The following is a 12472-nucleotide window of genomic DNA, read 5'->3' as shown; positions in this document are numbered from 1 at the left end:
CCTTAACATCTCACTACAGACAGAGGTTTTTATAAGGAGGGGGAGGGAAAGCAGAACAAAGAGATCAAAAGGAAGGGGATGAAAATTTCTCTCTTTGCAGAACAGCACAGTCCATTCTGATAAGGATCTTGAAACTGGTCAAATGATAGTTCGGTGCACGTTATCCTGGTTTTATGGTTGAAGGTCAGCAAATCTGGATCTGGAACACCTGAAGGTTGAAGTCTGCATCTCCCCCTCCACAAATATGTTTTTATTGATCTTCTAGAGAGAGAGGAAGGGAGAGAACGATAGAAACATCAATGTAAAGAGAGAAACATCAATCGGCTGCCTCCTGCACACCCCTCACTGGGATCAAGCCTGCAACCCAGGCATATGCCCTGACTGGGAATTGAACCAGGACCTCTAGTCCATGGGATGATGCTCAATCCACTGAGCCACACCAGCTGGGCAGAGTCTGTACCTTTTTTTATTTTTTAATCCTCACCTGAGGATATTTTTTCTATTTATCTTCAGATAGAGTGGGAGGGAGGGAGAGAGAAGGAGAGAGGGAGAGAGAGAGAAACATCAATGTGAGAAGGACACATCAACTGGTTGCCTCCCGCACGACCCCGACCAGGGCCGGGGATGAACCACAACCAAGGTATGTGCCCTTGACCAGAATCAAACCCACAACTACTTGGTCCGCAGGCCAATGCTCTAACCACTGTGCAAACTGGCCAGGGAGAAGTCTGTACCTTTGGAAGTTAATTCCTAGGATTTTTTTAAAAATATTTTTTCTTGCCCTGGCTGGTTTGGCTCAGTGGTTAGAGCATCAGCCCATGGACCAGAGAGTCCCGGGTTCTGTTCCCACTAAGGGCACGTGCCTCGGTTGCAGTTTGTCCCTGGCCCCAGTTGGGGTCCTGTGGGTGGCAGTCACTCAGTGTGTCTCTCTCACATTGATGTTTCTCTCTCTCTCTTCCTCCCTCTCTCCCTCCCCCTCTATCTGAGGATGAATGCAAGGGTGTCCTCAGGTGAGGATTAAAAAAAAAAAAAAGAGTAGTAAGTCTTCGGATCCATGAACACTGGGTTCACTTATTTGTGTCTCCTTCAGCCTCTTCTAGCAGGTTTTCTAGTTTTAAGGATACAGGCTTTCACCTACTTGGTTAAATTTATTCCTAAATATGTTATTCTTTTTGATGCTATTGCAAATGAAAGATTTTTTTTTTTAACTTCATTTTTGGATTGTTCATTGGTTTTGCTCAGTGGTTAGAGCATCGGTCTGCGGTCCGGAGAGACCCGGGTTCGGTTCCCGCTAAGGGCACGGACCTCGGTTGCAGTTTGTCCCCGGCCCTGGTTGGTTGTGCGGGTGGCAGCCACTAGAATGTCCCTTTCACGTCGATGTTTCTCTCTCTCTCTCTCTCCCTCCCACTCTATCTGAACAAAAAATGGGAAAAAAATGTCCTCGGGTGAGGATAAAAAAATAAAATAATAATAATAATAATGTAACTGATATTTTTATGTGTTCACTTCCATTCTGTAACTTTGCCGAATTTGTTTATTAGCTGGGACAAGTTTTGTGGCTTTTAACATTTTCTATACTAAGATCCCTTGCAAGTAGAAATAGTTTTACTTTTTCCCTTCCAGTTTTGGCTGCCTGTTCTCTCTCGTTCTTGCCTCATTGCTGTGACTGGAACTTGCAGGACTGTGGGGCATAGAGGTGGGGAGTGGACATCTTTGCTTCGTCCTGATCTCAGAGCAGAAGCTTCAGTCTCACACTGAGCGTGTCAGCAGTGTGTATTCACGCGCGGCCTTTATCACGTCGAGGAAGCTGATTTCTACGCCAGCTCACGGAGTCGTTTTATTATGAGAGTGTGTCGGGTGTTGTCAAATGCTGTTCTGTACCCATCGAGATGATTAAATGGACTTTTCTCTACATTTCACTAATGTGCTCTAGGACATTGACTGGGGGTTGTTTGCTGAACCAGCCTTGGGTTCTGGCGATAAATCTCCATTTGGCCACGGTGTGTAATCCTTAAAAAGGGCTTCCACGTAGTCTGCTCATTTTTGTTATGAGTTTTATGTCTGGATTCATAAGCATTATTGAAATGGAGTCCTCTATTTTGAGATGTCATTACTCTTGAGTTCTGTATATAAGTCATTTGCTAATATTTTCTTCTATTCTGTGGCTGGACGTTTTAAAAAATTTTAACACTGCCCTGGCCAGTTTGGCTCAGTGGTCAGAGCGTCAAGCTGCAGACCAGAGAGACCCGGGTTCGGTTCCCACTAAGGGCACGTACCTCGGTTGCAGTTTAGCCCCAGCCCTGATTGGGGTTGTGTGGATGGCAACCAGTCGGTGTGTCTCTCTCACATCAATGTTTCTCTCTCTTCCTCCCTCTCTCCCTCCCACTCTAACTGAAGATAAATGCAAAAATGTCCTCAGGTGAGGATTAGAAACAATTTTTTTAAACATGATTTTATTGTTGTTGTTTTTTAGAGAGAGAGACAGAAACATTGATGTGAGAAACATTGATCAGCTGCCTCCTGCACCCCCCCACTGGGGATCAAGCCCACAACCAGGGCATGTGCCCTGACCAGGAGTTAAACTGGGACCTCCCTCAGTCCACTGAGCCACACCGGCTATAGATCATGCGTTTGGGGTCACATCTGAAATCTCTGCCTATGCCCGATCACAGAGATTTTCTCCTGGCTTTTCTTCCAACATTTTTATAGTTTTAGGTTTATATCTAAATCTGTGATTCATCTTGAGTTTGTTTTAATTCCTGCTAAGGGCATGTACCTCGGTTGCAGTTTGTCCCTGGCCCTGGTTGGGTCATGTGGGTGGCCAGTCGATGTATCCCTTTCACATCAATGTTTCTCTCTCTCCCTCCCACTCTATCTGAAAAAAAATTTTTTTTTAAATTTCCTCGGGTGAGAATTAAAAAAAAAGCTTTGGTGTGTTCTTTTTTTTTGCAATTGGAAATTAAACAACCAAGTTCTAAGTAATCCGTGGGCCACAGTTTCAGGGAAAGTAGGAAGTACTTTGTCTAACATAATTGAAAACAGAAAAACGTGTGGGAAATCTGTATCATTAGAAAGTTATGTTAGAAAAGAAGAACTATCTCAAATAAGTGGCCTTTTGAGGAACTAGAAAAAGGGGCCTGATTGGGTGGCAGCCTGATGTATGAAAAGAATTCTGAGAAACAGGATGTTCCAGATCCCTACCCCACATGTCCAGGTTGAATCACCCCGGGAGTGGAGCCCCCCTCGGACTTCTGCAGTCATACCTACGCAAATGGCCAAAGCACACTGTCCTCTCCCTCCAAGGGCTGCCAGCCCCTCACCCACACCCCCTATATCGCCCTGCCTGGTAGAGATGCCGGCGCTGACCAGCCTTAGGAGACAGCCCGCAGGTACCTCCCCAACACCGTTCTCTTGCCTGAACCCAGGTGTGTTCCTCCTCCGGCCGACCTTTCATAAACCTGTATTGTATGAAATGCTGAAAGGTCTTCTTGAAGAAGAAGATAAAAATGTGAACAATAGCCCTAGCCTGTTTTTTTGTTTTGTTTTGTTTTTATCCTCACCCGAGGACATTTTTCCATTTTTTGTTCAGGTAGAGTGGGAGGGAGAAAGAGGAACAGAGAGAGAGAGAGAAACATCCATGTGAAAGGAACACATTGAGTGGCTGCCACCCGCACAACCGACCAGGGCCGGGGACAAACTGCAACCGAGGTACGCGCCCTTAGCGGGAACCGAACCCGGGTCTCTCCGGACCGCAGGCCTACGCTCTAACCGCTGAGCCAAACCGGCCAGGGCAGCCCTAGCCGGTTTGGCTCAGCGGTTAGAGTGTTGGTCCGCAGACCAATGAGTCGTGGGTTCAATTCTGGTCAAGGGCACGTACCTCAGTTGCGATTCGTCCCCGGTCCCTGCTCAGTGTTGTGTGGGTGGCAACCAGCTGATGTGTCTCTCACATGTGGATGTCTCTCTCTCTCTCTCTCCCACTCTATCTGAAGATAAGTAGAAAATTATCTTCAGGTAAGGATTAAAAAATAATTAAAATAAAATACCATAAACTTGAAAAAAAAACCACAAAAATCAAAACTTAAGACAAGCAGTAGAAAGACTCGGATCATTCAAAAATTAGAAATGACCCAGAATATATATTTTTAATGTATATATTTTTCTTTATTGATGTTAGAGAGAAAGAGAGGAAGGGAGAGGGAGAGACAGAAACATCGATGAGAGAGAACATCGACTGGCCGCCTCCTGCATGCCCCCCACTGGGGATTGGACCCACACCCTGGGCATGTGTTCTGACTGGGAATCAAACCACCAACCTCAGTGCTGGGTCCACGCTCAACCAAACCACTGAGCCACACCTACCAGGCTGACCCAGAAATTTTTTTTAACAAAGACATATAAGATCTGACTGCCTCCCATTCATCTGCTTTTTTGAAAATATGTTTTATTGATTTTTTTAATTTTTCTTAGAGAGAGAGGAAGGGAGAGAGAGATGGAAACATCAATGTGAGAGAGAATCCTAGATCGGCCGCCTCCTGCACGCCCCCTACTGGGGATCGAGCCCACAACCCAGGTATGTGCCCTGACCCGGAATCCAACCAGGACGTCTCAGTCCCTGGGACTGCCGCTCAGTCTCCTGAGCCACACTGGCCAGGCTCACCTGTCTTTTTACTTGGAATAATAATAATAATAATAATAATAATAATAATAATAATTTGACTTTGAATGCTGTCTAAGGTCATGATCTTGCCCCATCCCCAGGTCCACCCTGTGGAGCAAAACAAAGGCCAACACTGCGACGTCCCAGGAATGGGGGCCCCATTATCCAACCAAAAGGTTGGTCATTAATGCATTCTATAGATTAATTTATGACCAAAAGGGGGATGTGTGGAGGAAAGGGGGCCACATGCTCACCCGGCAAGCTCAGGGAGGCCTGCGTGGTGGCCTTGCAAACTCAGAGACCTAAAGTGACCACAAAGAAGGGTCTGGAATTAAAAACTTTAACTAAAGCAGTTTATGGCAGGTGGCCATGTCCTAGGCCGGCATCTTCCCGGACTCAGGTCAGTCTTCACCTTGACTGAGCCTGTCCATTGTCTTTCGCATCTATGACGACATGTCTTTGGAACGTCAGAGGACTTCTCTTCCCGGGCCCCTCGAAGCACAGGCACCAATGGATTTCACGATTGGATGTAAGACGCAAAGTGCCCGCCTCCGAAGTATCCTCAGTCAGCTGAGGTTTTGCTTTCGGGCAAATGTGGACGGTGTTGGCTCAAATAAACTCACAAAACCTCTTCTATTTATTTATTTTCTTATCCTCACCCGAGGACATTTTTGCATTTATCTTCAGAAAGAGCAGGGAGGGCGAGAGCGAGAGAGAGAAACATCGACGTGAGAAAGACACATCGAGTGGCTGCCACCCACACGACCCCATCCAGGGCCGGGGACAAACTGCAACCAAGATACATGCCCTTAGCAGGAACCGAACCCGGGTCTCTCTGGACCGCAGGCCGGCGCTCTAACCGCTGAGCCAAACCGGCCAGGGCCCACTCATTTTGAAAAAGGAAGAGTTAATGTCAATTTTGGGCAAACTATCAGAAAACAGCTGGAAGGAAACCCTTCCCATCTCCTTTTATGAAGCCAACATTTCTCTGGAACCCAACCAGAAGGTCCCACAGAGCAGTGTGCTTGGACTGTCCCTTCACAGCCCCCTGAACAAGGGGTTTCGTGACAGGTGTCACTGTGGTAAAAGGAAGTCCACAGTGAAAATTCTCGCTGTGGCACGTTTTCCCTGCAAGGTCTTTCTGTGCTCCGCTGTCATCGGACAGACAGTCCAGCTGCCCTGCCCCTCCCCCCAGCCATGCACAAGGCCGTCTTCCTTGCATGCATCAGGGAAGACCCCCACCTTCCCGACTCCCAGTCCTGTGTTGGCAGGTCAGGTGATGGGCCAGTGCGTTGGAGGTGTGTGGGTGCGGGATGAGAGGTGCTTTTCGCTGACCAGGCATCGGTGAGCTCCCTGAGTGCTTATTCCCTCCCCTCCCCCTTTATTTATCTCCCCCAAGGCCGCGAAGCCAGCACTTTTCCCAGGTTCGAAGTCTCAGGCTGAGCGGACACACACTTGCTCAGGGTCACATGCTCCGAGGTGAAGGAGCAGGTTTGGGGTTGACCACTGAGCTGCCCGCCTGGTGGATGGAGGGACAGGCAATGGCCACGGTGGTCCCGGGTACCAGACGAAAGGCTGCTTCCTGGAATCGGGTGCAGGGCCCTGGGCTGGATTCGGCAGTAATTGTGGGGGAACGTGCCAGGGCACGCGGGGGTGGGGTCGGAGGGGTGTAGCAGGGAAGTTGAGGGTGGACGTCCTGCCTAAGGCACAGCAGATCCTCGGGGGCCTCGGGGGCAGTGCCTGAGCGCCCCGGGCCTGCGGGCGGAGCCAGGGCTCACGTCCGCCCTTGGCGGAACCAGCCTGAGAAGTACATCCTCCGACACCATATGAACAGCGTTGAGTGAGAACCAGCCCCACCAACGCCTGGAGGCGTCTCCAGGAGCGTCCCTGGCAGAGGGGCGCCCAGCTTGGGCGCATGTAGGACGCGGGAATCTCCGCGGCTGGGTGGGACGGTGCGGGTGTGGGTGCTCGCGCGCCTCAGGGTATGGTTCGGCCGGCCTTCCATCTCTGTCCATTTCCCCGGGCGCAGACCCGCGCCCCCCACCCCATGCCAGAGCTGGGCCCGCCTGTGCCCATCACCTCGCTCAACTCGCATCTCATTTGGCCATTGCACTCACCCACCTACCTGTTCCCCGAAGTGCAGAAGTTCAAGGTGGGCAAATACAGGGTGCACCCTGGGGCACCAGAGGGCCCGCGGAGCCGGGGTGTAGCGGCGGGACCAAGGCCGGGCTGGGGCGTGCCCGAGGGGCGGGGCTCCCGGGTGCGCGACCTGAGCACTGTCCGCGGTGCTGGGAGCCCGCTGGGCGCATGGGGCCGGCGCGCCATGGGGAACTGCAGCGCCGCGGACGCGGACGAGCTGTTGGCCGAGCGCGGGCTCGGTGGGGCGGGGGCGTCCGCGGGGCTGGCGGGGCCGGGGGCCGCGGCGACGCTGGTGGGGGGCGTGCTGCTCATCGGCGCGGTGCTCGCGGGGAACTCGCTCGTGTGCGTGAGCGTGGCGGCCGAGCGCGCTCTGCAGACGCCCACCAACTACTTCATCGTGAGCCTGGCAGCCGCGGACCTGCTGCTGGCTCTGCTCGTGCTGCCGCTCTTCGTCTACTCCGAGGTGAGCGCGCCGACGACCACTCGGCGCCCCCACCGTCCCTGACTCGGTCCACGCGGGGACTCAGCGCGGCCCGACCGCTTGCCTTCCCAGGGACCCTGAGCTGGGCGCTGCTCCTGCTCCCCCCCGCGCCCACCCTTCTCTCCTCTCCTTGTCCATCTGCCCGCTTTGCTGTCTGGCCGCCCCCCCTTCTGTCCCCCTTTCCTGTCCTAGCGTGTCTTACCCCAGAGATGCCTCTGTCCTTCGAGCCAAGGGCCCCACAAAGAGGCGACTTTGGCAGTCGGGCCGCACACACCCCGCCCCCAGCTGGGTTCCACTCCTCACGGGAGCCAGCTGGACAGGCAGGCAGACCCAGGCTTACCCCGGCTGGCTCCCCCCGGGTCAGAGACACACACATCACTGCACAGCCCACAGCCACGTGTGACCAGGAACACACACTAGTGCAACTCATGGAAGGAGACCCTCATCTATGCAAGGACGCAGCCCACAGTGAGGGGGGCAGTGGACAGCGAGGGAGAGGAGGCCTGGGGGAGGGGGACAGCAACCCGCAGGGAGCAGCAGCTGTGGGGTGTAGAGTCCCTGCGCAGAACCGGGCGGGGGCCTCCACTCCAGGCCAAGTCTGGCGCTTGGGTGAGCTCCCCTTGGTGCCAACCCTGTCTGCTCTGAGGTTTGGGCAGAGAGCAGCTGCTTCGAGCTGGGCTGGGGACTCTGTGTCCTGGGCTGTGGGGGAAGGGAGGCTCAGCTTTTGTAAAGTGGACACAGTGAATCAATCAGGTAGGGCTGGCAGGACAAGGACATGCATGACCTGCCGAGAGCCGCAGACAGACGTCACAGTGAAGGTCTTAAGCTCCTAATCGGCCCACATCATCGGGAGGGGATTTAGAAGGGGGGGCAGCTATCTGCTCCTTTGCCCTTGGTGGGGCTGCTGAACACAGTGCCCAGGCCTTCCTACTTTTTTTTTCTTTATTGATTTTAGAAAGAGAGGAAGGGGGAGAGAGAGAGATAGAAACGTCGATGAGAGAGAACATCGACTGGCCGCCTCCTGGGGATCGGGCCCAGAATCTGGGCATGTGCCCTGACCGGGAATCCAACCGGTGACCTCTTGGTGCAAGGTCGATGCTCAACCACTGAACCGCACCGGCCAGGCCCCTTCCTACTTTTTAATGCATTTATTCTCCAGACAATTATGTGGGTGCCATTTTACAGGTGGGGGCACAGAGGTGAAGCCACTTGATCAAAGTCCCAGAGCAGTGCCAGACCGACTCCTAGCTGTGCTCTGGGGAGGAAACAGGGGTGGTGGGCATCATTCAGGGCAGCAGGGTTCTGCTCGGGGTGGGCACCCCCTGGTACCCTGAGACCGAGGTCGTCAGAGTTCAGGGTCTTAGGCCATTGTAGCCCCCCCCCCCCCACTTCCCCAGGCCTTTCCCAGTTGTAACTAAAGGAGGCCCGGGGGGAGGGGCAAAGGGCTGCTGGCCCGGGCCTGGCTGGGGCAGTCATCCGCTCTGGTGTCTGTTGTTGCTGCCCCGTCCCCTCCTCGCGGACCAGGTCCAGGGCGGCGTGTGGCTGCTGAGCCGCGGCCTCTGCGACGCGCTCATGGCCATGGACGTCATGCTGTGCACCGCCTCCATCTTCAACCTGTGCGCCATCAGCGTGGACAGGTGGGCGCCCCCCACCAGCCTCGCCGCATCCCCTCCCCCGCCGCGCTCCTCCCCGGCTCGGCCCCGCCCCCGGCCCCACCCCAGCCCCAGCCCCGCCGAGTCCCGCCGCCCTCACCCCGCTCCCGGCAGGTTCGTGGCGGTGGCCGTGCCCCTGCGCTACAACCGGCAGAGCCGGCGTCAGCTGCTGCTCATCGGCGCCACGTGGCTGCTGGCGGCGGCGGTGGCGGTGCCCGTGCTGTGCGGCCTCAACGACACGCGCGGCCGCGACCCCGCTGTGTGCCGCCTGGAGAACCGCGACTACGTGGTCTACTCGTCCGTGTGCTCCTTCTTCCTGCCCTGCCCGCTCATGCTGCTGCTTTACTGGGCCACGTTCCGGGGCCTGCGCCGCTGGGAGGCCGCGCGCCGCACCAAGCTGCACGGCCGCGGGCCCCGCCGGCCCAGCGGCCCCGGCCCGCCGCCCCCCGCCGCCGCCGCGCCCCCCGAGGCCATCCCGGCCGGGCCCCCGCCGCAGGCCCGCAGGAGACGCGCCAAGATCACCGGCCGGGAGCGCAAGGCCATGAGGGTCCTGCCCGTGGTGGTCGGTGGGTGCCCGCCCCTGGCCGGCGGGGACGGGAGGGTGGCGGCGCCCGGAGTCCGGGGCGCGGCAGAGGCCCCGGCTCACTCGCCCGCCCCCTCCGCCCCAGGGGCCTTCCTGGTCTGCTGGACCCCTTTCTTTGTCGTGCACATCACGCGGGCGCTGTGCCCCGCCTGCGCCGTGCCCCCGCGGCTCGTCAGCGCCGTCACCTGGCTGGGCTACCTCAACAGCGCCCTGAACCCCCTCATCTACACGGTCTTCAACGCCGAGTTCCGCAGCGTCTTCCGCAAGGCCCCGCGCCTCTGCTGCTGCTGCTGCTGAGCAGGCCCGGGCCGCACACCTCGCCGCCCGGGGCGAGATCCCCGCCTGGGGAGGGGGCGATTTTGTACACATTAAATGGATTCCTTCCTAAACACCTGCCCGGAAGTCTCCTAGGGGATGGGGTAGGGAGGGGGCCGAGGAGGAGGAGACGGTCCCGGTGGAGCCCAGGTCCCCACTGACCCCCATCGGGCCAGTCAACCCCTTCCTTCCTCCTGAGGAAGCCCGGAGAACAGACTCCACACCTGCCCGGCTCAGGGTGAGGTGGGCCGGCCGCCGCACTGCTCCTGGGGTGGGGTGGGGGGTTGCAGGTTCCACCTCAGGGAGTGTTCAGCTCTGCCCAAGGAGAAGCATCTAGATCTGAGCAGCCCCTGCCTGGGAAGGCTCTGCTCCCTGGGGCTGCCCTGGGCCTCGAACAGTGGCTCACACCCTCCTCCAGCAGGTGCCCCCTCACACCTGGGCACCAGCTGCCGGACACCACCCAGCGTGTTGGGCCAGCAACTTCCTCCCTCAGCGGCCTGGCCTGTGCCCTGTCTCCGTGGGAGAGAGGGGACAGTTCGCCCTGCGGGAGCCTTGCACTGGGGTTGGGGTCCAAGTTTCCTGAGGCTGCCCCTTCCCGCAGTGGGAGGCTTCTCCCCAACCAGCCCAGCTTCTCCCAGACCAGCCCAGGCTTCTCCCCACCAGCCCGGCTTCTCCCAGACCAGCCCTGGCTTCTCCCCGACCAGCCCTGGCTTCTCCCAGCCCAGCCCTGGCCTCTCCCAGACCAGCCCTGGCCTCTCCCCAACCAGCCCGGCTTCTCCCCTACCAGCCCTGGACTCTCCCCGACCAGCCCAGCTTCTCCCAGACCAGCCCTGGACTCTCCCAGACCAGCCCGGCCTCTCCCAGCACCAGCCAAGGTGGCCACTCCGTTGTCCCTTAAACACATAGCTGAGCTGATCCCACCCACCATTTCAGCAGCTGCCCCAAGATCAGAGCACAGCTCCCTGCCAATCCTGCCCAGAGATGTCCAGAGCCTGAGAAGGGGCTGGGGTGCTGGGAGGGCCCCTTTGAGGCCCCCCTCAGCCTGAGTGGCTGGGTCCAAAGCCCAAGGCAGGGCAGAGCCACCCAAGCTGCACCCCTTGCCAGGGCTGCTCCCCACCCTGGGAGGAAGACAACTCTTGGCCCCTCCACCCATGGGCAGTCCAGCCAGCATGGACTTCCTGTCTGCTCTCCAGTCCGGGGGCACGGGACAAGTGCTGGGGTGCTGTCTGGGCCAAAGACAGCGGCTGCGGGGTGTCCAGCATCAGGGACAGCCTCTGCTTGTGAAAATCCTCCCCTCTGGATGCTCACCCTCTCCTGCTCATGGGCTCTGCTGCCACCTCCTCCAAGCAGCCCCCCTGACCACCCCCCATGCCCTGGAGGTGTGTCCCGGGGCCACCTTGTCCTGTCTGAATGATGATGTCACGTTTCCTACCAGATGGGGATGACGGGTCTGACTGGCAGCGGGCAGCACCCGGGCTGGACCCAGCTTGAGCTCTGGGCACACTCCTGCCCGCGAGGTGTGAGGGGGCTGCGGCAGACACAGGTCTTCCCCCAGGAGCACCCCGGTACTGAGAGAGGGGCCCTAACTGGCACCTGAGCCCTGCGGGCTCTCCTGGGCCCGGTACCTGCCTGAGCCTGCAATGGTCCCTTCTGGAATCAGACTGGAAGACGTGGCGGGGTAAGTGGAGCTGCTGCCGGCAGGTCGGAGCAGGGGGCCCTCCTGGGCTATGACCACCACCCCGCCCCGGCTCTCAGCTCCACACGGCAGCCAGCAGGGGCCTTCATGGCCCAGCGCAGAGCAGGGCCCCACATGCCCACTGCAGGTGGCCAAGGGGACCTCAGCAAGCACCACGCCCGCCAGCAGCTGGGGCCCGTGCTGCTCTGCACCCCGCCAGGTTCCGCCTGCCCCCATCGATCCTGCTCCCTCTCGTGCCTGTGCGTGGGGACAGGGCTGACCGTGCTCCTGAGATTCTGGCCTGAGCTGCATCCCCCAGGTGAGCTACAGACAACTTCATAGGCTTAGAAAGGAAACACCTAGGAAAACCGCCCCAAGGCGTGGTCCCGAGGCTTCGATTTTAAAGAGAAGGGGAAGAGTAAGCTGCCCACCATTCCGGGACACCTTCCCCAGGACAGCCGCAGAGCCTGGTCCAGGGCCGGGAGGCCAGCGCCCGCCATCCACGCCAGCCAGGTCGCAGGCCTCACGGGCCCTCTGCACCCTGCAGACCGAGCCCGCCGACCATCCCCCTCCCAGGACGGGCCAGCGCGGGCTGCACGGTGGGCCAGTTCAGACCCAGCCGGGGTCCAGCCTCCACTCCCGTGGCAGTGGTGGAGGCAGGAAGATGAAACGCCAGGGGCCCCTGACTCGTAAACACAGTAAAAGAAAACCCAAGTGAGCTGCATGGTCTGCAGAGGCAGGAACAGCACCGGCGGAGGGGCTGGGGGGGCATGGAGCAGGGTTCACGGGGGTGGGGGAGCGGGGCTCACGGGGAGCAGGGGGGAAGTGGGGCTCACGTGGGGGGCAGTGGGGTTCAAGAGGGGAGCGGGGCTCCTGGAGGTGGGGGGAAGCGAGGCTCACGGGGAGCAGGGCAGACAGTGTCCCAGGCAAGGCCACATGGACGCTCCGTGAGGCCTCCCAGCCACCTGAG

At 57.8% G+C, this 12472-nt stretch overlaps 1 protein-coding gene across 1 annotated transcript; it reads left to right on the top strand.

Moving 5' to 3' along the window:
- Positions 1-6980: 6980 nt before the first annotated feature.
- DRD4 (dopamine receptor D4) lies at positions 6981-9871 on the top strand. The gene is made up of 4 exons (XM_036281102.1): positions 6981-7259; positions 8802-8914; positions 9044-9495; positions 9598-9871. The coding sequence occupies exons 1-4, from the start codon at positions 6981-6983 to the stop codon at positions 9807-9809; spliced, it is 1056 nt and encodes a 351-aa protein (XP_036136995.1). The 3' UTR covers positions 9810-9871.
- Positions 9872-12472: the final 2601 nt, after the last annotated feature.

The sequence above is a fragment of the Molossus molossus genome, unplaced genomic scaffold (genome assembly GCF_014108415.1).
Source record: "Molossus molossus isolate mMolMol1 unplaced genomic scaffold, mMolMol1.p scaffold_m16_p_31, whole genome shotgun sequence".
Taxonomy (NCBI): domain Eukaryota; kingdom Metazoa; phylum Chordata; class Mammalia; order Chiroptera; family Molossidae; genus Molossus; species Molossus molossus.
This window is presented reverse-complemented; position numbering and strand designations above follow the sequence as displayed.

Coding starts and splice junctions, on each gene's coding strand:
- DRD4 (XM_036281102.1), top strand. CDS start 6,981: ATGGGGAACTGCAGCGCCGCGGACGCGGACGAGCTGTTGGCCGAGCGC. Junction 7,260..8,801: donor CGCTCTTCGTCTACTCCGAG/GTGAGCGCGCCG, acceptor CTCGCGGACCAG/GTCCAGGGCGGCGTGTGGCT. Junction 8,915..9,043: donor TGCGCCATCAGCGTGGACAG/GTGGGCGCCCCC, acceptor CGCTCCCGGCAG/GTTCGTGGCGGTGGCCGTGC.